The sequence below is a fragment of the Pseudopipra pipra genome, chromosome 8 (assembly GCF_036250125.1).
Source record: "Pseudopipra pipra isolate bDixPip1 chromosome 8, bDixPip1.hap1, whole genome shotgun sequence".
NCBI classification, from domain to species: Eukaryota; Metazoa; Chordata; class Aves; order Passeriformes; family Pipridae; genus Pseudopipra; species Pseudopipra pipra.
Genome location: NC_087556.1, coordinates 18,798,567 through 18,825,461, shown reverse-complemented (window position 1 = coordinate 18,825,461; position 26,895 = coordinate 18,798,567). Strand labels below are relative to the sequence as shown.

At 40.8% G+C, this 26,895-nt stretch overlaps 1 protein-coding gene across 6 annotated transcripts in view; it reads left to right on the top strand.

Annotated features, from left to right (window-relative positions):
- Positions 1-26,895, top strand: part of ARHGAP22 (Rho GTPase activating protein 22) — a 150,821-nt gene that overhangs the window by 67,416 nt on the left and 56,510 nt on the right. Inside the window, exon 1 of one of the 6 annotated variants that reach the window (XM_064662815.1) lies at positions 21,757-21,995. The exons of the other annotated variants lie outside the window; for them this stretch is intronic. Within the exon in view, the coding sequence (XP_064518885.1) occupies positions 21,944-21,995 (52 nt within the window). The 5' untranslated portion in view covers positions 21,757-21,943. Of the gene's footprint in view, positions 1-21,756; positions 21,996-26,895 lie in introns of those variants that run through there. 6 annotated transcript variants of the gene reach the window in all.

Here is a 26,895-nt window from a genome sequence, read left to right as displayed (position 1 = left end):
TAATCATAGGGAGGAGGCTACTGATTTCTGGTAGTGATTCTTCTGTTTTCTTTATTTTAGTATCCATGTTGAGGAGGTGAAACTTTGGTGTTGAAACCCTAGTTCTTGTTATTGTCTAGAAAAAGTTCAATCAATTGAAGTCTGTCACAGTGTTATGATCAAGTTGGGTCGAATGGAATTTATTGCAAGTATTAATGGTTGAAGCACAAGTTGAAGCTCTATCTGGAGCCACTATAGCAGGCAAACTGTGTTAGCAATACATGTCAATGCATATGCATTCTCCTGCTGTGGAGTTGATAGTGGGTTTGTGGGTGGATTAGACCAGCACACCATGCACCACTTGAAAAGAATGACTTTCCAGATTTGCTTCAAATCCAGTGAACCTTCATCAGAAGGACTCTCCTAGAAGGTAGATATAGCAGTACTTAAGGGCCCTAGTCATTACCTACAGCCCCAGTATGCTCAGCAAAGATGCCAAGGAAACATGACTGTGTAAATAAATAAAAATCTTCAAATGTTGGAGAAAAATGGAGGAATGATTCTTCAGACCCTAAAATAGTTAATAAACTCTGCTCAGGAGTCAAAGCTTTTAGCTCAAGTTAAGAAAAAAGTGTTGAATAAAAGACACATGGGAAAGAATAAATATTTTGTAAATAGCAATGAACCTTTCACCTCAGTATCCAAACTGACTAGAAGCTCTAGATCAAACTTTTTAAGCTAATCAAAGAATAAAAAAATTATGCTAGAGGCTAGACTTATTAAATCCAGAGTGGCAAATCAGGAAGTCTTTATATAACGGAAGAAGGGCTTTGCCCTGATTACGATTCCTGTGGTGTTAAATTCCTGTTTCCACTGAGGTTCCCTCCTGCACTGGTTTAAAATCTTCCTAGGCTTCAATTGTTATTTCGAACAGACTAGTTGCCTCTTAGTTTATATGCATGTTAGACAGGACACATGCAAACGTTCACGTGTTGCTTGCTCACTATGTGGAGGCAGCAGCTGCAGCAGAACAGCTCTTCCTAGTGTTATGCTGGACTTGTTTTCCACATCCTTAAGAACAGTTCTTACCCTTATGTCGGATCTAGATCTTTCTGGGTATCTGTCATGACTGCCTGGGCTTGCAATTTCTGACCTTAAAGTAGAGTAGCATCAAAGTATTCAGTTTTCGTATGGTTCTCAAGCTGCTTGCTTGTACTGAAGCTTTCCTACGCTCTGTGTTAGATTATAAGGTCTATGGTTGTAATGACATTCCAGTCTTATGGGAAGACTTCTAGATTAACAATTTTAATATTTAATTATTAAACATTAAATAAGGGAAGGAGAGCATGAAGCAGTTATACCTCTGGTATTTAACTTTGTCTGCTTTATTTAATTCTTACAATCAAAATTCAGTATTCAGGTAATGGTCTTCACTTGGCGACTTACATTGGCTTGCTTGCTTTCACTTTGACATGCATTTGAAAAACATTTTAAGGAAATTGACTGCTACAACTTTTTAGAATAAAAAGGTCACACATAGAATGAAGCTTGTGAACTGTGGACAGCAGAATAAAATTGTTGTAATTTGAAGTAATACGTTGTTAGTGTATTCTTGAGCCTAAAAATGTGATACACTAAGATTACTCTGTATCTGGGGAAGAAATTTTATTTTCTGTCTTTTGACCTGACTCCACCATCTGTAGACTGTTTAAAGCTGCAGTCATTTAAAGATATGTCTGTCCCTGCAGTGATACTGTTGTTTTCTATCCCAGTTCTCAAGGACATGTTGGATTAGCTTGAATAATACATGTATCTAATTGAGGGGAGTGGACATTGGATGTAGCTAAACAAAATAGGATTGGAAACAGAGTGGGTATAGTGTAACCTTTGAGAGGACATACTAATTTTTCTTTTGAAATGTGTGTCATGAAAGACCATTACTACAGGTGTTGCTATACTATGATTTTTAATATCCCGTTCTCTGAGATTTCATGGATACTAAACCTGGATTCAATTCATGGATCCTTATTTTCAATTACTTGGCAACAGATTGAGCAGGATTGATGGTTGTCCTTTAATCTGTTCTCTACATCTGCATACAGAGAAGGGCCTTTGATCCTTCTCTTTCCCACCTTCCTAACTCTTTACTCATCTGCTTGTTTTTCCACATAAGTAAATCTCACTCCTGCTAAAGATGAAAGCTTACAAGGGAATGAGCTTCAGAGGGTAGTGAGTATTGTTTGCAACACAGTCACAGAGGGGCAAATATGAGTATCAAAGGAGTTGTTTAAAACCACAGCTATAAAGAAAGGAGGCAGTGTGATAGGATTTGAGATTTCTGGTATCAGCATTTTGCCTGGTGCAAGTGCCACTATTAGAAATGAAAAGATGAGGTAGGAGAGAAGTCTCTGTTTTGTTTCATAACAGCCTTTGTTTTTTTTTCTTGTGTTGACTCAGCAACGTGTACTGGCTCATGCGTAAAGTTGTTCATTGAATGTATTGAAGATTTTGCTTTTTTGAAGGAAAAAAAGTGAGTCTCTTTTGCCACAAGAGGGAGAGCATGAGAAACGCCAGAGAGGAAACTACACGTGACACTTCTGCTCATGTCTTCATTTTAGGCCCCACAAAGGGATAGGGAGGTTTTGGAGCTGAACTCCTTCATCCTTATGCCTATGCTTACTGGAAAGCAAAGATGCTAGAGATGGTCAAAATCTAGCGAAGTATTGCCTAGTGGTTCTTGCATGAATTGTGATTATGTCTCAGCTTGAGATGCATATCACTAAGATTTTATGAATCAGACTAATTTATTCAGCAAGTCAGCCCTAGTGCTGGAGCTGGGGCTTGGAATCCAGGGAAGAAATAACATCTATGGTTAGAATTCATCATTGCTTGTGTCTGGTTGGCACTCTGAATCCATTACTGAACCCATTTAACTAAATGGATATTGATTTTTAGTTAATTCACTATCCAACCAAGTCATGCTGATATACTTTTAATGTACTCTGACTTTAGTTATGCTGAAGGGCTGCATCTGTTTAACTGTGTTGGATTTTGTGTCAGTTTAGTTAAATATGTATAAAAGTGAGTATTGACAAGCGCTAAGTGTTTTGTAATGGGATTTTGTATTGTAAATTCCTTCTCTTACCAGGTCAGGTTTTACCCCATCTTCAGTTTTTCATTTGGTCTTTGGTGATAACATTTTCCAGGTTTATCTTTTGTTTTATAAAATCCAGCACAAGTGATTGAATATTAACACTCCAAGAATCAGCACTTCCAAGTCAAGGAATAGCCTAAATCTTACTTTTGTTTTGCTTTAATTTCCTTTCTGGAGATGTGCTGTAATAATAGACATCCCAGTTATTTTGTCTCATGGCATTCTTTTTTCTTTCTCCTTTGATAGTAAGTTTAACAGAGATTTTCTGATCTCATGATATTGTGATTAACTTTCAGAGTCCGTGAAAGGCATCTGCAAAAGTTAATTGCACACACTGCTCAGCTCCTCTGAGGTGAGTGGAATATAAAGTAGAAAGCAGATGTCCTGGGAATGTGTGTATTTGTGTGTGACAGGTTCAGGTTGTGGATAGTGGATTAGGCATGACACAGAATGGAGCAACGAGCTCCTTCTCCTGTCTCTGCTGATGCCTGTTGTGAGGCTGTGAACGCACACTGCTCTCTTTGTCTGCAATTCTCTGCCTGCCTGTTCTCTAGTCTGTTATGATGATAAACTCTGCAGGGCGTGGACCAACGCTTGTTGTGGTCTAAAAAAGCCATGCCAATCCTCATTAGATACTGCTCCCTCCTTAGACTATTTTTAGTCCTTGTTTGTCTCAACCAGTTGTTACTTCTATCTTGCAGACAGCAGAGACTGCCAGCTGCATGTTTAGACAGCACCTAGCACTTGGCAGCCCAGGCTTGGTGAGCATCTTTGGTCCCTACTGTCACTCACCTTCCACCATTCTGCATTTTAGAGTGCTATGACACAATGGAGTTCTGATACCATCCAGATTTTAACTGTGGCATTTCTGTCAGCTGTTTCAGTGGTGGTATCATCAGCCATACTTCAGTGCATTTCAGGCATCAAGTTCATAAACTTAAGTTGAGAGAGGCGAAGTTTTGAGACGTAAACTGAGGGGACAAATTGCATAGTTGCAGTGGTATGTAAATGAGCATGTTAAATTCAATTTCCTGAAGACTGAGGGGGGGAAAAAAATCAACTTTCTTTAGCCAAAGTAAAATCTTCACAGTTTAGGCAGGCATATTAATTTAGGACACTTCATCCTGTATTTACAGCTTTTTTAAACTGTCAGGACAGCCTGAGGTTTCAAAAAGATTAATCCAAGGATGCCAAGCATACACTGCACAGGCCAGAACATTCCCCTCCCATCCTGTTTGTTGGTGGTTCTTCAGATGTGGGCAGGAAGTGGGCCGAGGACTGGAGGGATTATTCTTTTAGTCCTGTCCCTGCTATGCTCCTACCCAGAGGCTCCTTAGATTTTTCCTAGCTTATGAACAAGGTAAATCTTTCAGGTGAATGAAATTCTAACAGCTCCTATGCATGCCATGAGGACACGTCTGGTGATGTGTTGGAAAGTGCTGGGAACACCTGCATTTGACTCTGTATGTGCACATCCCATTATGAGATGTCACATGTTCCTGTTGCGTGACACCTGTCATGTGATAGATTTCTAATGACATGATGGGTGGGGTACAATGCTTAAGGGCCTCTAGAAGGGGTGATTTACCCCATTATCTGGGGACATTACTGAACCTTGGGGGACACCACTAATGACAGGCCTTCAACTAGACCTTGTACCACTGGGATCTGCTGTTCAGCCAGTTCTCAATCCACCTGACTGTCTACCTATCCAGTCCACACTTACTGAGCTTGCCTGTGAGGGTGTTGTGACAGTGTGGAAAGCCTTGCTGAAGTCTAGGTAGGCAATATCCACTGCTCTTCCCTTGTCCATTCAACTGGTTGTTTCATTGAGGTTGGTAAAGCATGATTTACCTTTAGTGAATTCAAATTGACTTCTCCTGATCACCTTCTTGTCATCCATGTGGATAGAGGTGGCCTCCAGAACCAGACACTCCATCACCTTTCCAGGGATTGAGGTGAGGCTGACTGGCTGGTAGTTCCCATCGCCTTCCTTCTGGCCTTTTTTGAAGATAGGAGTGACATTTGCTTTCTTCCAGTCCTCAGGTATCTCTCCTCATTGCCACAGCCTTTCAAAGGTGATTGTGAGCAGCCTAGCTCTGGTGTCTGAGCACTCATGGATGCATCCGGTCAGGGCCCATGGACTCATAGATGTCAGGATTGCCCGGGTGTTCTCTAACCCAATCCTCCTTGACTAAGGGGAAGTCTTCTTTCTAACATTCCTTTACTCTCCTCCATTGGGTCAGAGGTTCCCGAGGGCTGATCTTGTCAGTGGAGACCAATGCAAGAAGGCATTCGGTAACTCTGCTTTCTCTGCATCCTCTGTTCCAGGGTCCCCCCTCCATTTATGAACATTATCCTTTGTTTCCCTTTTGCTGTTGATGTATTCGAAAAAGCCCTTCTTGCTGTCTGTGACATCCTTGGCCAAATTTAATTCTAGATGGGCCTCAGCCTTCCTGGTCTCATTTCTACTTACTCTGATAATATCTCTGTATTCATTCCAAGTGACCTGACCCTAATTCCATACCCTATGTATTTCCTGTTTACACTTGAGTAATGACAGACATTAATGGAGGAGACTGTGAACCTTGAGTAGCTCCTATGCTGAAGAGCTGGGTCAACAGGAGATCCTTTGACTCCTGGCTGCTGCCCTCTCTCCAGGAGCTCACTCACGTGCTCAGCAGCTCTAGTGCTGCAAACTGAACTTCACAGGTAAGTTAGTTTTGCAAGGTAAGGGGCATGTGAACAAGGAAAATGGTGTCGTGTCCTCGAGGTGCTTGAGATGCAGCCTGTGCTTCATACGCTGAAGTCTGTAATATTCATCTGTTTGAATTATTAACCTCTACTCCAAATAGACTTACTGCTTTTTTCTTTTCTTTTTTTTTATTGTGGTAACGGCTGCCCATTTTTTTGTGAGCTTATGGGAAAATCCAGTATTTCTTGAATTAGAAGTAGTTCTGAAACTGTTCAGATAGCTGCACCCATTCAAAAAGCAGCCCAGCAGCCAAGGCAGTAGCAAGGGTTTGTGCCAAAGACCATGAAGAATTCCAGCTGTGAGCAAATGTGAGAGAGCAGCCTCTGGGTACCCAAGCACTGCCCCCTCCCAGCTATCATTTCTTTCACAGCTGTGGGAATGCTTAAAAATTATGGACGGCTGGGGAGGAGGGGAAAAAAAGATCACAGTGACTTTCAAATCTTTGGCTGAAAGCCAGAAACATTGTGAGCACAAATTCAGAATTGCAACTCTAGCCATGAGAGAGATTCAGAAATGACTTGGGTTTATTTTTAAAGTGCACTTAATTTCAAGTTTCTCAGAACATAAAGCCCTCATTGGCATGCTGAGGTCCAGTCTGTCCTGTCTCACTCTCCTGGGAGTCTCACTCTCTCAGTCTGTCTGATTGATTCCACTCAGCTGTTATTAATAGAGATCAGTTAATTTTTCATTCTCTTTCAGCTGTTCCCACTACACTTTCAGTGTTTGAGGAACTTCAGACAGCTGAGATGGAAGTGAGAAAGCTGGAGTGGATAGAGAGGTTGCTGTCTCTAAAAGATGTTTACTTGCTTGGTTATAATACAATCCTGCCCCCACCTCTTTGGAGAGATTTTAGGGACTTTCTCGCAATAGCTGTGGTTAGTGAATGAGATGACTCAAGCTGCCCTTCCTTAGGTATCAGTTTGAAATGCTCAGCCCATATACCTGCTGTTCTTTTCAGTACAGGTATCCCTTTGGGTGTTGGAGCTGGGAGAAGGGGGATATCCAAGGCATGTGAAATCTCACTGCTAAGATTACGCTCTGTGCATCCAAATACTTTCTAGGTTTAGCTTGTCATCAAAAAGAACGTTATCATCAGAGTTAGATAAAGTGATAAAGTTGTATCTGCTGCATGTTTAGAGATTTTTTTTTTTTGTGTTAAAAAATGGGGGAGACAGTTTAAACTTTATTTAAAAATGTTATTTTTCTCATCTCTTTGAGTGGGTGGAAATCGTATGGGTGATTTTTCACAGAATCACAAAATGGGCAAGGTGTTCTGTGAGCTCCTCTGAAAAGTATCTGAGCATAAGGAGATATTAGGGTAAAAGAATCTGTTTACTTCCCAACAAATACTAACATTCATCCACCTATATTTTAAATAGATTCTAAAAAGATCCAGAAACTCCCTGCTATTTGTAACGTGATGACAGATTTGGTTTTAGTGTGATTTGGGCAGAAATGTTAACTGCCTCTTAGCTTCTGTGAAGGTGTTGGCCTGTGGGCCACAATCCATCCAGACAATAGGTAGCATGTAGTACCACTTAGCTATAAACATATTAATTATCATCTCTTAGAAGGACCACTCCTTCCTGCCTCAGGAGTACAGCATTCAACACAGTTCTTAAAACCAAAATATATTTCTATATAGAGTTAAAAATACACATCTATATTTTTATATAAACATGTAAGTGAGAAGGATGAAAGGAATTGACTTGTAAGGGTATTTGACTGAAATTAGATATAATAGCAGCCAAATAAGTTTGGGGGTAAACACAGAAAATTTTGAGGGACAGGGAATTTAAAAAACCTTTATTCAATGACTCTGTAGACATCAGTAGTCAATTATTTTATTTACATTGTGTTCCCTACCATACAAGGATATTGGGAGAGCAGAATCCACTCACAAGCAATGAGGTGTAATAGATCAAATAAGACTGCTAGAATATGAGATCAGAGTAGATTTAATCTTAAACCAGCAATGAGAAGGTGAGTCAGTCTCTTTAACTGTGACTCAAAACACAGTCTTGCCTTTACTAGGAAAACCAGTTTTGGTTGTTGCACCACATTGATTTTTTAATATTGTAGGAATTGAGCCTTTGAAGTTCACATTTGTCATAAATGGGCAAGTGGTGCGTATATATTGTAATGAAGAGTTTTAAATAAGTCAATCAGGAAATGTGTGTGCCTCACTGCTATTAACACCAATCCAGCTAGAGGGGATAGAGAACTGTTGCTGTGGCTTCTAGCAAGGGTTCCCTGCAGGCAGGGAGCAGGTGGGAGGTGAGGGAAAGCAGGGAAGGATGGATTCCACATTGTATCATTATTGTTCAGTTGTTCTCCCGTGTAAGCCCAAAATGCCACCCCAGTTGCTTATGATGGGAGAAATCTTGCAGGAACTGTAAAGGTCCTAGCAGGCTTGTGAAAGAGCCAGCTAGCCCTCTCTCCCTACCACTTTGGCCTTTGTTGCTCCAGGTTGTTGTCTTTCCAACCACTTCGGAATTTTTTTCTGATTTACTGTTAGTAGCATAGCCCAGTGATGCTTTCACATCCCTCGTAATAAGTTCTGCATCATCTTTTTTTTTCTGCTCACTTTCATGTCTTGAAGCCATGGAGTACAGGAGGGCAAATGCTTCAGGCAGCCATGATTGCCTGTTCAAGATGAGGGTCAGCTTGAATTATTCCTTGTGTATATTCTCCATGGTTTGAGGTTTGCATAATGTTCTCTGGCTTATCTCTGGATGGTATTGTAGATGTTAATGCTGAAGTTCACTTATCAGATCCCATTTCAGAACATGCAGTCTTAAAATATAAATAGATAGCTTTACAGAAAATCTCAGAGAAATGTGAAACAGATTACGAAGTGTGTGTCAGTGCAGGACAGTAAGGTTTATACCTACTGGTGACACCTACAGAACTGCCTGCCTGGTTGCAACTCGGCACACTCCGTAGCAGTAGTTCATTAAAAAAGACATGTATGGTACATGTGCAGGGAGAAGGGGTAGAATTAGTTCTGAATCACATAAGTAGTTGTGATAGCCTTGCCAAACTGTTCATGTTAGCTGCATATAGGCTGTATAGTAACAGAACAGACAGTAACCATTCTATTTAACCTTGCTTTTTCATGGATAGGTCACCTAATAATTTTGTTAAAAATGAAAGCTTTCACAAAAGTCTGATTTTTTTTCACAGAAGTTAGGCTTTTTACAGTTTTAGTAAAATCACTTAATTCAGACAACAGTAGCAGGGAAAGAATCCTGGCTGTGAGGCTGGGAAAGGTGTTCAGCTGGGCATACAGCAGGTAAGTGTATAGCAAGATCTAAATTCATAGAGCCATGTTGGAAGAGGATTGATCTCTTACTTTGCAGCCCAGACAGTGCTTTCTTTGCTGCTTTTATCACATACAAATTCCTTTATAATTAACCATTCCCTGTCAACTCTCATGGTTGCTAGGATTCATTTTTCCATAACATATGCATTGTTTTCACATAATACATTGTTTTTCATCTCCTGTGGTTATTTTTGTCTTTCTAACCTATCTAGGATTCTTTGTTCTACTTTTGTCCCTGCAGTTTGCAACACTTCTACTATCTACTATGCTCTCACACTCTTCTGCTTATAGATCTTTATGAAGATATTATTTGAACACTAAATAAAACATTAAAAGATGTGTTCTCTAGGGAGAGAGAATCTTAGAAGCGTCAAAATGGAGATGCAAACAAAAATCTGGTTACAAGACCTGAGTAACAGCTGGGACTAGAGCCTCATACTGTGTGTATTTGATGAGAGGTTTAACGGGTACTGAAGAGTTGACAGTCTAAGGCTGTGCAAAAATTTAACAAGATTTTGGAGCTGTTAGTACCAAAGATGTAGCCATGTGACCCAAAGTACTGCTCTGATATAAATTCTTTTTGATGTTTCAAATTTAAAAAAAAGAAAAAGACATCCTCCCCTCAGGCTGTAAACTAGCAGGCTTTATTTTGACTCGGATATGGCCTGCTTATATAGATATGGTCTGCTTATATCATTCCATTTTTGTGTTGGATTAGGTATCTTTTCTTCTGCAGTTGACATAAAGGTGATGTAAATGCTCTATTGTGTGCTTTCCCTAACATGACAGAAATGTGATTGTGTCTGTGCCTGATCTAGCTCAGTCATGCCTTAAGTGATTTGGTAGCTTAGAGCCAGCATTAATTGTTGTGGAGCCTCTGCCATGTTGCACGAGACAGAAATATGTTGTCCTCTTCACCATTTTGCATACAAGGAACTGTGGCAAAGGGATCAAAAACACGTTCCAGTTCAGAGCAGAACTGGCCTCTTCTCTCTGAGCTGTGTGCTCTGCTGCCGGCTATTGCTTATTTTTTCTCAATTTTAATCCACTGATTGCTATGACAATGCCTTTTTGAGAAGCCCTTCTGAGTTTTGAGTACCTCTGACAGTGTTCATATTCCAGACAACTTGAGTTACAGTACTAAGGAATTCAGGAATTTTGTACTTTATCAAAATCCAAACACGTTGCCCCTCCTGTACTTCTGTGCTTGTTTTACAACCTCCTTGTGGCAATCCAGCCCATTTTGTCTGGAATATTTTGCCCTTTATAAACCAACACTGTCTCTGAAATCCATCATTTACAATCTTCCAGTTGATTAGTGATTAGTTATCTTCCTAGTACTTATATTCTTTCTTGGAGGAGTGATCTGGCTCAGGCCAGTAATTACATGGATTATTACTCTTTATGTCTGCTTGTAAAATATAGGTCACGATAACATTAAGTTTTATAGGTAGCTGGAAATTTTGTACTTCACAGAAATGTAAACTTGATCCTAGTGTTCAAACAGACTGTGAACCCCTGGTTCCTTTATGGTGGAATTTTGACAGGTATAGAACACAATTCAGTGTCTACCCAACAAACACACTGTCATGTGTAGAAGGTCGTTAGAGCAAAATGAGGATGCCTAATAGAAATATTGTGTGACCCTGCAGGTCCAACCAGCAGTCTTAGCTCTGTTTTGCGAGGTCCTGGATGAAGTGGACCAAGTACTAGATAGTTTTCCAGAGTTGCCAGACTGGGAATTACCCACTGGCCTTCAGGAAATCAGTCTGGGGGAAGAACTGCAGAGGAAAGTGCTGAGGAAAAAGGTAGTGCTTTAGAGGACAGCAGGAAAGACCTAAAAGCTAATTCATATGGAGTGGCAGGTGAGAAGGCTCTGTCTCCTGATCACATTACCATCTCAGAGGGATGTGTTGCAGAGATGATCTTCCTTCCCCAGCTCCCCTCTCTAGGTGACCCAGTCAGACCCTTAGCAGAATTCGCTTGACTCCTTTCCACCAGAACAGAAAGATTTAGACAGCTGTCAGCACCAGGTTGGGGTGGCAGATCCATCCCAGACAATGCAGCCCTTATTACCCAGGGTGAGCTGGCCAGCCTGTGAGACATGGGCAACCCTGTGGAAAACATTTGTGTTGTAGGCGACTGAAGAAGTCTTACAATGTATAATGCTGGGCAATAGTGCAAAATGCTGCATTTGAGCAAGAGCTGAACACAGAGAAGTTGGGCAGTGTGAGTTTTTAACCCCACTTATCTTGCTCAGTGGATTATTGTGACATGGTTGCTTAGGCTAGCTGGTCTGACCCAGAGCAATATTGTTGCCTGCTCTTTTTGTGGCAGTGCTGTGGATGCAGTTTCAGGAAAGGTGGCTGTAGCTGAGCAGTAGTTTCAAAAAAAGCTCCTTGTCCATGCATAGCGAGCTGTGTGCTGGCAGCTGCTGTACAGTGAGGCATCTCTTCAATGTGTATCAAAATAGGAAAATTCTGAAGCATTCTCAGCGAAGGTACTGCTTGCTGTTGCCCTAATTACCATGTTAGAAAAGATCTAAACAGACAAGATGACTCCCAAAAGTGTTCCCACACTGGTTGCAGCAGCCTGAGGTCCTAAATATAGCCACCCATAGTTCAAAGCCATGAGCCCTATGACTTAAAATGTAGACATCCTAGTGCTGTATTCTGAAACCACATTGTACACATACATTGCATGAATGGGGAAGAAACAGCAAAGCAAAAAAAATTTATGAGGAAACATCGTATTTCCCTTCACCACCACACCACCAGCAAGATGCTGGTATCCAGGGGAAGACCATCTAACTCTGATAGGCAGTTCCAGAGTCTGAATTGCAAGAATAAGGTGGTACAAATGTAGCTTCTCTGGTAGGAGTGCATTAGTCATCATCACTGTCATGTTGGTATTGAATATCAGAAGTTTTTCCTACATTCATTGTGCACATTGGGATCGTTTTGATTTCACTTTCACTCACTTCCTGGGGGTCATCTGTCCATTTTTACTCTACACATATATGCTGTCCTGTAAAATAGATTAAGGACCTTGATCATATTCTGATATCCCCTACTCTTTTATAACAGTTTCTAAAAGGTACATACCAAATGTAAAAGCAACAGGAATAGTTTCAATTGTATGGTTTCCATGCAGGAAGAAACTGCCTAGGTCATGAGAAGATATGATTGAGAGGTGGGTACAATAGAACTGTATATAACTGAACAGGATGGGCAAAACAAGAAGGAAATAATTAGATATTCAGGACTACTCACAACACAGCAGCTATGATCACTTAAATGTTTTTAAAAATTAACAAAAAAGTATTTTTTTTACTTGATTGTTTACAATGAGATTGCAGCTCTCCTTCCACAGTTCATTGTGGGACCTAAAACTTAAATGGCTTCAGAATGGGAGTAGACCCTCATGGGATAACAAGTTTGTTAGTAGCTGTTACGTAGAGCTGTAACATACATATGTATATGTATTAAACAACAACAAAACCCCCCACATTCTCTACTTGTACTTTTACTGTGCCTCCTCCCTATACATCTAACTCTGATCTGACTGAATATGGCTTTCTTCTGCTTACTTTAGTTTCTTTGTTTTAACTAAAGTCTCGAGTCTGTGTGATGTTCTAAAACTTCTTGTAGCTTGCAGCATTGAGGAATACATGATATATATAGCATATACCCTGAACTGAACAATTTATTTATTGCTGATACTGGGGGTTGGACTTGTGCATCAAGGTGTTCCAGGCTGGTTCATTTTCCAGAGCATTAGATAAACTCATAGGATCCAACCCGTTTGAGCCTGAAATATGAGAAGGTTTTGAATACTCCTGCTCTGGTCCTTCCTCCATCCTGAGATCTCATCCCTCTCCCTCCTCATCAAGGGGTTGTATTTGACATAAGTAATTGATGCACTGATACCAGATTTAATCAATAATGATTTCTTTGTCTAAATATTTAATTCTCAGTCTTTGAAGGAGTATCATGATAGAAAAACATGATTTTTTTGTCATCTGTAGGGAGCAGTTGTCCCCTCCTCTGAAATGGAGGTTGTCATTGTGCAGCTGGGGCTAAGTTACCTGGGTCTGAGTAATTAGCAACAAATCATATTAACCTGTTATATGAGAATATTTGCATCACTATTAGATATTCACAGAATATTCTGAGTAGGAAGGGACCCACAAAGATAATCAAGTCCAACTCTTAAGTGAATGACTCATATGGGGATTGAACCCACTGCCTTGGCATTATTAGCACCGAATTGGGTTTTGGCCATGCAATAGGGGAAAGAAAGTTGGAGGAGCCAGTTTGCAATTTAAAGCAAAACGGTGATGAATTTGCATAGTACATCATCCTCACATCCACCATATTCAACATGAAAGGTGGAGAGACTGTTTTACTTCCTAGGGACAAATGAGTAAAGCAAAGTAATGCATTCTGAGAAGTCACACCTATGGACTGTGGACCCGTGTGCAGTAGAAGAGTGATGAAGATGCTGACAGTCCTTATCAATGAGGCCAGTGGTGTGAAATGTTTAGCTGGTGCGTGTTGATGGATCAAAGCAGTTCAAGCACAGAATGTGCAAATGTCTCCTGCTCTCCACCTGGTACTGGGAGAGGAGCTGTCTGAGTCTGAGTCACTGTAAGACTGTCAGCTTCAGGGCCTTTTCTGAACAAAGCTCTTAGGGCCTAATCTAGGTACCATTGGAGAAAAATAAAATATCTTTCTGTTATTGTTGTTTGTGGGGGTTCTATTTTTCTTTTTTTTTTTTTTTTTTTATTACTTGGCTACATTTTTTTACTAGGAAAGCAGTGATCTAAGGGGAAGAAATCTGGGGGAAAATATCAGTTTAGGCTTCCTGGGGAAAATCAGGCAGAGATGTTGAAATTACTTTTCAGCAAAGTAACAACAAAAAATTCATTTTGGTTCATCCCAAGACAGTTTGCTATCTTTCATATGTTTTTAGATTATTTTTATACTGATTGCTTTTGCCTTAGTTTTTCTTCTGCTGCAGATCAGCTTTTAGATAAAACCCCTCATATTTATCAGTAAAGATATTGAAATACATTATGCAAAATGCAGTATTTGATAGGTTTTAATTTAGGCCAAAGCAATTTGCATTGAATTAAAAAACTGTTTAAATCTCCTCGAAATACATCTTTCATTTCTTCTGGCTCTGTTCTGTTGTTAAGATACTTCTGTGGATAACAGTGTAGTTAAATTACTCTAGTTGTACCAGTCTGAAGCTGAATGTACATTATACTCTTTACTGGTCAAGGGTGAAAATAGATGTCTTCTCTGCTGAACACAGCTGCCTTAGCAGACACTGCCAATGCACTTAAGTATCCATTACCTCTCTTCACGTGATGGTTTTGTTCAGTGTGGACTACAGGATGCATTATGGTAGCAGATCTGCAGCTCCCTTAGTCTAAACAGAAGGTGTACTAAGCATGATGCTTCAGTCTGCATACTGACTCCCCTCTGGCATCACTGGAAAAGCTCCGAGTACCAATCCAGCCCTGGAGTTCAGTGAACAGGCCTAAAGGTCCCAACTGTGGCTTTGCTGGAAAGAAGTGGTGTCAGATCCTCAGCTGAGGATAAATCAGGCTTTGCTGACATCATTATTGCTGACTGAGAATTTGGCCCAGTGTTATGGCTGTATTTATTTCCCCTGCTGCACCTTGAAATACAACCAGCTTTTGCTTGATTGAATAGGCTTGTTTTCTAGCAATTACTGTTGTAATTACCAGTTCTCAAGAGAAGGTTTTTTGCCTGCTGTCAGCTCTGGTATAGGAAAAGGGAAAACAAAGTTAACTGTCAAGTTGCTTCCCTGAGGAGGAGTCATCCAAACATAAGGGATCGTGGACTGAGTGCAGGATTAAAGGGGTGTGCAGATCCCAGGCTAGCAGTGGTATAACCCTTAAAGAAGGTGCATCCTTGTTTAGGAGTCTTACAGGAACCTGTCCTGTCCCTGTTTCCTCACATCTGTGCATGAAAGAGAAGTTCTGTCTCATTCTCTGCCCAAAGTAGGGATGTGAAAATAGAAATATTGAAGTATAGTACCTTGATTCTTCTGCCTGACTGTAGCCTAGAATTCAGATCCTGTTCGAAGCCAGTGACTTGCCAAGGCAGATGTTATGCTTGAATGAGTTTAATGAGATGATCAGGACTCTGTTTACCAGTGTGGCTTGCTTAGAGCAGTGCTCCAAACACCCAGGGAAACAGGAAGAAATTGTAATTAAAGGCAGCTTTGAAATTCAGTATGTGACTGATTTGCATTTTACCATTTTATTCCTCTTTCCCCTTGCCCCTGTAAAAGCCTGGGGAGGTTTGCATGGTGAGACTGGCATTGCTGTGTTGCATTATGGATGCTCGAGGGACTATGGAATGGCAATTGTGTAATGAGGATGAAAATCAGAGCTTTTGGAGAGAAAAACTTTTCCCTTAACTGGTGCCTGGAGTGGGGGGGGGTTATCCTCTTGGTTGTGCACATGGGGCAAGGTTGTGACTCTCTTAGCTGTACTGGAGGATTTGGTGAAGGACTGTGTGATGCTGGGGGGGGTTGTCAGGGGCTTATAACCAATGGCTCTGCAGCTGCAGGATGAGAACACCCCACAGAAGATGTGCTGCTACCATATATTGCACATACAGTCTTTCTTTTCAGCGCCCATCTCTCTGTCCTTTATTTCATTATCCTGTATAGAGTGGAGAGTACATGTATCTGTGCTAAACTTCTTGCTAGTAGGACTAGGAACAAAATGGCACCTGTTCCCTGTGTTGAAGCTGTAAGCAAAGGCTTCTTCCTCGCTCTCACAACACTTACTGGTTTAGTGATTTATTCTGTTCTATTTTACCTGCTGTGTTACTAAAAGCCATACTTTGGACTCCATTTCAGCAGTAAAAATGTGTTACTGAATCAGTCTGGTGTATCAGTGTCTCTTAACTAAGCACTATAGACTTACTACTTTGTCCTGTTCTGCTTTGTAAGTGCTATAGATATATTTCTGTCCTCATTTGATTTAGGTACCTGCATAATTTAATTTAATTTGTTTAATTTTCAAAGTGAATTAAAAAAAATGTAGCAAGGCTGTATATAGGCCTGAATTCATATGCTGTGTCTCATTAGGTATGTGTTTTCCCTTGAAAACCCTAATTCTGAATACTATGATCATAAAACTTGCAGCTTTCATTGATAAAGAACAAGTCTCTTACTGCTTGTGGATTTAAAATTAAGATACCAAATAGGATCTGTAGTCTCAAAACAGAAGATAGGTAGTAATGAAAAATTCCCATTGGTTGGAAGCTAGTCTCCTGATTTTGGTGAGCTGATCTGAAATTTATGAATGTCTGGAGTGGCAACAATTCAGAAGCCAGATTGTGTTCAGGCTGGTTGACCAATAAAATCACTATTACTTTAGAAACATGTCATTTAAAAATAAATTTTTAAAAAAATGCCTCCTAGAAGCTGTCAGTGGACTTCCCACTATATTGTAATCTTCTGAATCAAGTGGGTTTTCATTACACCACCCACTCTCTACATCACATCTACGCATCACATATTTACCCTCTGTGTACTAAGGAAATAGTATCTCTTCCCCTACCCTTGCCTGCCCTGTTAAACTAGGGAAAAAAAAAAAAAAGAAAAGTAGGGCAAACTCTGTAGCCTTTATGCAGGGAAAGTCCCATCAACTTCAGTGGGAGACTTGGCTCAGAGAGAAGTACAGGAGCCAGGCCAAAGTTTGCATTCTGGTTTTTACGAAGTTAGTATCAGATGTTTGTAGACTAAAGCCACAGAGCTTTGCAAAAGTGGCCAGTGAAATGTCTCTATCTCAGTGGACCTCTGGCATTTAATTCCTGCAACCTCCAGTCTTTGTGTTTTGAAAAAATCTTTTCTTCATTGGAACATGTTTACTTGAATGCGATGTTTGGAATACAGCCAGCACTGCTCGAATATACTCACAGCATAGGCATAAATTAAACCCCAGTCTTGCTAGGGGACTGATAAGCATGAAGGGTCTCAGTGTTCTCAGATGAATCATACTTAGCTCATCAGTGGGTGCCTTGATTTAATGAAGCCATAGTATGTTAATGTTAACACTGCAAAAAAAGCTGTAAAGTTACAGGCAGCCATGCTAACTAGCTACAAGCATTTAAAAGCCTGGGCATGAGCTCCTACTTGGCTATTCTGGCCATAATTAATGATGACAAGTATGTTGGAAAAATAATTATTTTGCTTGCTTTTAAAGACAATTACTTGCTTGAGGCAAGTGAGGGGGTGGGATTTATGTGACTGTAATAAGCATATGTAGATGGCATCTTCCCAGAAGAATATTATAGCCACAGGATCTTTTTAATTGACCTGAGATTCCTTTGTTCTGTAGATACAATTTATGTATGTGGTCACAGACTAAAATGACCCTACTTGTTCTAGGGCAGGCTGAGTTCTAAATTGCTAAAAGGAAAAAAAGACTGCCTTTATCAGCCCAATCAGCAACAGATAGAAATCTCTCTTGGTCACTTTGTAGGGAGGAGAAGTCTTTTAAATTGGTACCCTGAGTGCATGCTCTTTTCATCTGATAAAATAGGAGTTGGGGGTATGGAAGCACGCTGAGGTGAGTATTACTGCAGTCATCTGGTATCCTTCGTGTGTCTGGGCTTGCATAGCACAGCAGCTTTTACCTGGCACGTGGCCATGCCATCCTCTGACAGCCACCTGCCTGCTCATTTACCATGTTGGGCTGCAGAGCCTTGGTCCCTTTCCAGGCCAGACATGGTGGTGGAGTCAGGGAGGGAGCACCTGCTTTGCTATTGCCTGCCGTTCTAGAGCATCATGTTGTGATGGAGGTCACCTCTGCTCCTCCTCCTTTCCCTTCAGTCACTGACATTCTGGCATTCAAGGGCTATGAGAGAGATATAGTCTTATCACATAGTCTATGATCAGGTGCTTTAACAATAAGGTAGAGTCTTTCTCTCAGAGTTTCATGCTAACTGGGCCCAGGTGGGAAATAACAGCAGAAAATCACCCAAGGCTGTAATTCAGTGGAAAATTCCATATGTCCACAACTAATGACCTTTAAGAGAAAGCAGGAGTTTTCATGTTTGTTGTCAGTGATTCTGTTGTTCATCTGAGATGGTGAAATCCTCTTGGGCCACAGGAGAGAGAAGAGGAACCAAAAATCTGTGTGCTGCTCACTTATGTATTAGAGAACTCTCCTTCTTATTCCCTTTTTTAATCTCGTGGTGATTGTACAGAAGTCATAATATCTTTCCCCAGTTCCCATCTGTAAGGTGGGGAAGATGATGTTCTCTTTCTTAGTAAAGTGTTTTGAAGCACGATGCTGAAATTTGTAACAGAAAATGCAGTATGAAGAGTTGTGGGTGCTTTTGTCCACAGCCTGCTGCTTACAGTAAAGGTTGTGCTCTGTGCACTCCACAGTCAGTCGCTGGGAGTTGAGATCTGAAGCTGGGAAAGGAGGACAAATAAAAGAGGGGAAACCTGCTGAATGTATATTAATGTGGTTTTGGTGAGATGATACATAACAGAAAAATATTTAGATTTCTTGCAGTCCTAGTTGTATCTAGTCCTTTCTAAAAGCATTGCTAAAGGAAGCAGACAAAGGTGGGTGAATGATAACATTTAAGGGTTTGGATCCAATTCAGTCTATTGATGTCTGCAGATTTTTGTCAGGGTAGAAATTTTTACCTGATTTCAATCTGTTTGGAGAGCTGAAAAATGAAAGCTGTGCCTCAGCAACAGAAGAGTTACTAGAGAATAAAGAATAAACAGTTCTCCCATCATGAAGATAAAAAGATGGTTCCTCAAAGTAGGCTGTGGTGGTAGGAGATGAGTAGAAGAGAAAGAGCCTAGGTTTCATTGCCCTGGATACAAATGAGAGCTACAAATGTTTGTTTATATAAGTTCAAAGTTCTCCCTAGAAATTACAAGTCTAACAGGAAGACAACCTCTGCTTTCAGCTCCAAGGGCAGAGTGAGTTGGAAATGAGACAGAATATGGGGTACTGGAGTTAAAAGCAGTAAGGTTTTGTGCAAGGTCATTAAAGGGCCATTCTTAGGCATCTGGGAGGGATTACTGCATTAGTCTATATTTGACCCTGTGCTAAACTGGCAGAGAAGGGAGTTCCCTTGTGGTCGTGCTGTGGTTTTACTGCGTATTTTTTTCATTCTTTTTTTTTCCCTTTAATTTACTGAGTGCAGAGAGGCAGACTTACTGCATCAGGAACTCCAGCCTGGTGTGCTGCTGAGTGTGGGACATGTCTGCTGGCAAACAGGAAGCTGGTGTTTTGAGGGCTGTTTGGGCATTACATCTTTTCCCATGTACCACACAATGATAGCAAGAGGAAGTATCATGAGGTTCAGGGATGAATGCTGAGTTTATCCTGACTGCCAAATTTCTCCTTCAAAATAACCAGATTCTAGTGTAAATTTTTGTTTAGGTCTTCTGTAAGGAATTAGGAGTGATGGAAAGGTCCCACCCACCCAAACATTTCCAGATATCTATGGAAAGATTTGTGAGATTGTAAATTGTGTTTAATCTGGGAGAAAGTCTGAGTTTCTTTGGCACAAGATTAGGTTCAGGCATTGTTTCCAGATTAAATATGTTGTAGATTGGTTTAACCAGACCAGTTCCTTCCGTACTCACACATTTTGGTGCCCCCTAGTCTTTGGGGGAGAGATGTGTGCCAATCAGATCATGGAGGGAATGGATGTGGGACATGCACATTAATGTGTGCAAGCCTTCCAGCTTCTGAAGCAGATGGTATTGGGCCATGTCCACGGGAGAGCAGTAGCAAGCTTGGCCCCCCATTCCAAGGTCATGTGATTTCCCAAGTCCAACCCACAGCCTGCAGTGTTTCACAGGTGGCAGTTGCTCGTGTCACTGACTTAAAGGGACCCTCTTCTCACCTCTTTCCTTTCTGCTGCTCCTTTCTGCTCTATACACAGTTACATACAAAACAGTTTTTAATATAATGATGTTAACCTGACCGTAGCTTGAAGTGTGATTCAGAAGATTTGTTTATGTGTCTGAAAGCTTGTCAGCTGATTTCCAAACTATCTGATAGTTAGAAAGAGCAGACCGTTGTTGATTTGTTTGGTTTGAGCTTTTTCTGTATGATGGTACAGATACAAGAGCAATGGAATCCTATTGAATATCACAGGATTTATGAATACTAAACTATGGTGAAGTTTTTCCTCAAGCATGAAACTTGGCTTTCCTGAAAAAAGCATAGTATTTATTTCTGTGCCGACAACAAATAGTTCAAGAAAAGCCACTGCTATTGGCTTTCTACCTTTTGGAGTGCACCCCTAGTTTTTACAGTCTTCATTATAACACTGTATATTCTTTTACTTTATAAGAATAGCACTGCTTTTATTCAGATCAGTTGCTTTGCTAGTATAGAAAGCTGGCTTTAAATCCAGTCGGTAGATGGTTATAGATTATAAATGTTTTCTCTTACAAATAACTGCTTACTTGTATCTCAGTGCAGTTATGACTTGGCAGTATCCCAAAGGCTGGAATCAGTAAAAACCAAGAGCTGAAGCACCTGTGGAAGTTTGGATCTTTTCTTTTATGCATTTTCCCATCTTCTAATCGTTACACATAGGAAGACTTGAGGCATAGAAACACTAATGTGCCCAAGACTGTGTAGTCAAATTTCTGGCATTGTCCTTTATATGCCAGGGAATGAGGTGTTGCCTGCCCAAGCAGTAGGCTGTGGTTGAGTGACTTAGAGGTAAGTGACTAGGAGGAGGCAAACACAGATAAATGTTCATTGTCATTAAATGTACTGTCCCAACCTTATGGAATTAGAAAGGATACGAAGTCAGTACCAAACTGCCTTAAACTCTTCAGAGAGGCAGCAGATGCAACAGATATAAGACTGAATTTCATGATCGGGTGATCTTGGTTGAATAAAACCAAAAGATTTTTAGGAAACTTAAAAGCAGTGTGGTGGAGTAAGGGGAAATAAATAGCTGTAATCATCTAGGGCAAAGAAATGGGATTAAGCTCTGGTTCTTCTCTTATTACCTACTGCCCAAGAGTCTCAAAGATTTTTTTTAAAACATAAGCAGTGTCATACTGTGGCCCAATTTGAAAGAGAGGGAAACTGAAGCATAGGGTAGTGGGATGACTGTCTGGAATCAAAACCTCCTGAAGCAAGGCTCCTTTTTTTTTCCAGTAGTGCCTAAGAAGAAAATGAGGAGATAGCCCAGTGACATGACAGGAGATTTACAGTGATGCATTTTCCACTCTAGACAAGAATTGGTTAATAGAATCAGTTTTGATATGGGGGTTTTTTTCTTTTTTTTTTTTTTTTTTCATTATCCAAACCTGTTGTGTTTTTTTTTCTTTCCTTCTCACTATATTGCTGGTTGCTCTAACAGCTGAGTAATGCAGAAGTTCTGCCTGAAAAAATGCTTCCTCCTTATATGATACTGTACATATTGTCATGGAAATTGTCCTCATTTCCCCCGAGCACACTTTAAATAACTCGAACAGCAGTGCTAATGAGCAGAAAGATATCTGCAATCCCCACCGTGCAACTTGACATACTTTATCCCACTCTGAATTCCCTTTGCTCATCTCTGAGCATTTTAAAGATCTGGTATAATAATTTCCTTTCTCTCTTTGGTCCGTTCATTTTGGTCTTAGCACTTGGTAATAAGAGGTCAGCTTTGGCTGAAACCTTAGTGTTGCAGCCATGCCGTTTTTTACTGCCAAATATCTTAAGAAAAGCAAGTGTCTCCGAAAGGGTAAGTCATGATGTTTTGGTGTGTTTAGTGTTGTCTGTTTTGCTTTAAATCACAGTACAGGATTTATTTTGAATTAACAAGCGGTGGAAATGGATCTATTCATACTGCTGGTCGTTTAGCACTGGGGGTTTTATTATGCTGTGTGCATTTTTGGTTCAAGATACAGTGTATGTTATTATCTTGCATTTTACATTCAGAAAAGCCGACTAAGCGAGAGGATGTTTAACCCTTTAAACATGGAGCATGTGTTTTGCATAGGGATGGAATCCCTAATGTAGAACAAAACAGAAAAAGAGAATATGTATTTGTTTTTACAGATAAGTTTAGTTAGGCAGCTGAGTAATGCTCTAGTATTTCTTCTTTTTCTCCAAAAGGAGCATTTTTTTAAAATCTACACTGAAATAATAAATAATATTCCTAAGTGAAGGAAAAGCATATTTCCTCTTAGCATCTTTCCCATGTCGGGCTACCTGAGTGCATGATTCCACATAGATTTTCAGCTTGCTGTTGTGAGGTTCTTTTTGTGAATTGCTGTGTGGGCTTTTTCAGGAAATAAAATTGTTTTTTTTCTCCAGATACAATGTAATTGGTTTTTTCTCTCTTCATGAGAACAGTCTGCTTCTAGCATTTTTAAAAATTGACAATGTACTAAACTCCTAACAGAAAAACACGTTGATTGTTCTTTTGCATGTGTCTTTATTGTGATGTTTGTTGTTTAGCCAGCAGTCCAGATGTGGGGGTTGCATAAAGGCAAATATCTGTGATTTCTTATAGCTGGGACATGCAGTAGTTCCAGAGGATCTGAGGAATCTGACTTGCTTACCTGGCTAGTTTTATAACCTGGAATTTATATATATGTTTTTAATATGTGCATTTCCCTAATTCCTAGTTTGAATATAAATTGTTTCCAAGGTATACATACAAGTGGGAATTATATAGGTTTTCATTACATGTGTAAACTTGAGGAAAATGTTTTTAAGAAATGCGAATTTGCTTTCTTTAACCTATCTTTGTATTTACTAATGGGTTCCTATTTTAAGGGGATTGCACAATCAGAACTAGCAGTTTAGGTGTGAGAATTGAGTTAAGCTGACCTGTAGCCACTGGTACCAACTATTTGGTATTTTTTTGAGTGAAATGTATGCACTTGTACACAAATTTACACAATAATTCAGAAATTCTTAAGGATAGAGTCATGTCAGAAAAGTTTTTATTAGAAATAAGGAAAAATATTATAATTGAATTTGATTGTTCTAAGTTCTTTTTTAGAGTTTTGTTGAATGTGTGCACATATAAATGCCACTTTACAATGGGGACATAGGACAATTTTTGGCTCCCTCTTTTTGCTCATCTGCTGGGGGCACTCAGCTGACAAGTGCTTCTTTCCCATATAGCATGTGCCATAGTAGGAATGTGACTCTAGACAGGGGCTGAGGGAAGGTGGCTGCCTTACCTGTGTATACAGAAGGCATTGCAGGACAGGGCTAATGGTACAGCCGGGAAAGGTAAGGCTGGGACTTGAGGAGGTGACTGAGGTAAGTTCAGGGAACAGCAACCAGTTGTACTCTGAGCCACTACCAATGTGAAAATTGTCAGCTAACTGAACTGAGGGTGTTGTCAATCTGAGCCTGTTTCTGCCCAAATCTACTTGATCTGTGAAATCCACCTGTCCAGAACACCACTTGGTTCAGGCACTCTGGCAGGGTAAGGATCCTGATTCCTTCTGCTGCCACTCTGCTCTGTGCTGGCTTTTTTTCCTCTTGCTTCCAGGACAGTCTAGGAAGGGAAGTGCCAAAGCATGAAGGGAGAACCTGAGTGTTCTGAGCTGAGTTCCCTGTCTGAGTGGGAAGTGCTGAGATAGCTGAGCTTTTCCATGAGCTGTTTAATATCAGTCTATCGCTGATGTTGCTTTGAAGAAGCTGAACTCCTGACAGCTTTTGAGCCACTTTCCATCCAGTTGCTTAAGGCAATCCCCTTTAGCACTTTTTCAGAAAGCACTTCATTTGCAGAGGGGTTTACTATCATCTGAGTAAAGATATCCTTCCAATAAGTAAGTGTGGTCATTCAAAGGCATTCAATGATTAGGGTACTCAAGGCATGGCATCAAAAGTGCGGTTGCATAAAAACTATAGTAGCCACAGGCTCCAAATGATCTGACCTTGCTATTCTCTGTGTCTCTGAACAGGGAAGGAGCAAGCCATCAAGAGCAGTGAGGTTTATGCATGATCTGTGATCTCTTTCCCACAGGTTCAAATGACCTGGGGACAAGAACTGGGCTGTGGACAAATTCACAGCTAGAAATATTGATTGCATGGGAAACAAAACTCCCGGGTAAACACTCCTTGTTCAGCCTTGAAAGGGAACTTGCCCAGATTACTACAGGAAGTGGCCAGCAGAGATGGGAACTGAAACCTGATTCTCCAAAGTTTTGTAGCCTGGGAGTTCATGCTTTTGTGTCTTAGCTCCTTTGTACCCGGTTGTAGCTGAAGCCTGTTTCTCTCTAAGTGAGCTTTATTCTCATGATGCACCATGTCATCTCCTCGCTAACATTCCAGGCCAGAGCTTCTGTGTTTTGGATTAATTCTCTATTTGTTTTTGTGGGGGCTGAGTTTCCAGATATGCCTGAAGTGAAAAAGCGAAGCCAAAGTAGAATGTTCTCTCTTGCTATACATCCTTTGCTTTGCAGACAGTTGTGCCCATGGAGATTTCCCACAGGTCTCATTTGGTGATGTATCCTTAGCCTACTCATACCCTCTGGTAAACATACAGCAGTGACAGATTCTGGAAAAATACAAGTAAGGGTTCCTTTATTTTTCCTGTTACCAGTTTTAATTACTATCAAACTCCTATCAGTTACATCCCCATACACACTTTAAATAAGGCATCAAAACAATTAAACTATTTATTAACCTCTGCAGCCTGTTGTTAAACCCCATTGTTTTCTCATATGACTTTCTCCCATAAAATTTTTTTGTTTTCTTTGGCCATGCCCTGAGCACTGGCTCAATACTGCTCAAATTTGGGTTATAAAATGTCATATAGTCATAATTGTCTCTGATCTGGCAAGTCACCGTTGGTTTTTCACATATCTCTTCATTTCTAGTGGGCGAAAAAGAATATTTCAGCTTCAGCCAAGTCTTTTCCACTTTAATTCAAAAGAAATTAATAATGAATGTTTTATTGCCAAGTGGTCCTTACTTTTCTGCAGCTGTAGATTTACAGGACTTCAAAGCTGGATGATTAAGGTGCAGTTTTAGTTTGTATCCAGGCAAACCAAACAATCTCAACTTCAAAGGAGGGGAGTGTTCTTTAATGTTGTGGGCTCGCTCTTTGTGCTCAGCAAACGGAGCTGCTGGGGAAAATGCCATGTGCGGCAGACAAGTGATGTGGCTGCCACTCCTGGGAGGGAGTCTGTTAGCTGCTGCCTGAGAAGAGCAGCCCGCACCCAGCAACCTCAGGATATTTGATGGCTGATGATTAGGTCATTTTTGCATGATGTTGACCTGTAAGACTTTCAGTGTTTGCTTTTAGTATGCTTAGAGCTTCTCTCTCTGTGGACCTCTGGGGATGGTCATGCTAAAGGCAGGATTTGGGGCTGAGCTCTATTGCCTCTCCTGCTTTATTCTTCCTGTGCCTGATTGTTTTCCTCCTCTGATGCACTCACAGCATGGGTGGTTTTATACAGATTAGGGAAATTGAGAGAGGCTATCTTGGTGAAAGGAAGCATTTGATCCATGCAGCACTGTGGTTTGAGGGGTGTAAGATCCAGGACTGGAGATGAGGATGCTCTTCATCTATGGCAGTCATGTTGAAAAGGGGCCATTCTGATTTTGCTCTTATATTAATACTTTGTCCAATCAACCATGTGTCACCAGTTCAATATAGCAGGGCTAGTGGGGAGGAAAGAGGAGCTAGATAGCTTCATCATTCGGTGGACCTGGGAAGTGTGGTGGTGTGTGGCTGTGCTTTCAACTCTGAAGCCCAGGCAATGTGACATAATCCTTTGTGTTTTCTTAAACTCCTTATCTACTTATCCGGTTCAGAAAGTAGAACAAAAGCCTCACGATGAGGCAGAAAATGGGCTGGATAACTGTTACCTCTTGAACTGGTGAGGGTGTTATTTACAAGGACTGTTTTCTTGAGTAGAAATCAGTCTTAAAAATCCCTAAAAAAAAATTCATTCTGCAGGTTTGGAATGCAGCAAGGTCCGAACATGAGGTGAGATACTTGGGATCACGGCAAGGCACTTGGGTAGAAGATGAGTCCACAGACAATCTGGATCCTGGCTGCACACTTTACCATTTCGGGCGGTTGGAGTCTTCGGGAAACAGTGTGCTGGACTCCACGGGCCTGGGGATATGAAAGGAGCTGGCAGGGCACCACAGAGACGTGCCTGTTGTTCAGTAAATGACTTGCAGAGCCATGTGGCTCTGGTGCAATTCTCCCTCATCAGTATTAAAATCTGAGTGGAATTGGGGCTTTATCCAATCAGTATCTAGGCTTTTGTGGGATCTGGGCCACTCTCTCCACAGGGCTCTGGGATTCAGCAGCCAGAGAGGCCAGCGCTGCCAAGAATCATAGTGCTCAAGAGGCAGAGTTGGCCAACACACTGCTGTGCCTCTCAATGACCCATGTGCACACTGCTGAGAGAGTGGTGACTTCAGCTCACCAGTTAAAGCTCTCCAAATAGAGGAGGTGCCAGGCAACCTCTGGAGCTGCCGAGCAAAGGAGTGGCTTTTAGAGACACAGTACACTCCTAATTTCTGCTCTGATTTCCCATTTTGAGAGCAGTGCTTTGATGAGAAAGTGGCCAGCGTTCCAGCCAGTGCTAGGGGAACAATCTTTTTGCTGTTCAGCTTGTCTTCTCTTATTCTTTGCTTTCTGCTTTCTAGGGCTGGCA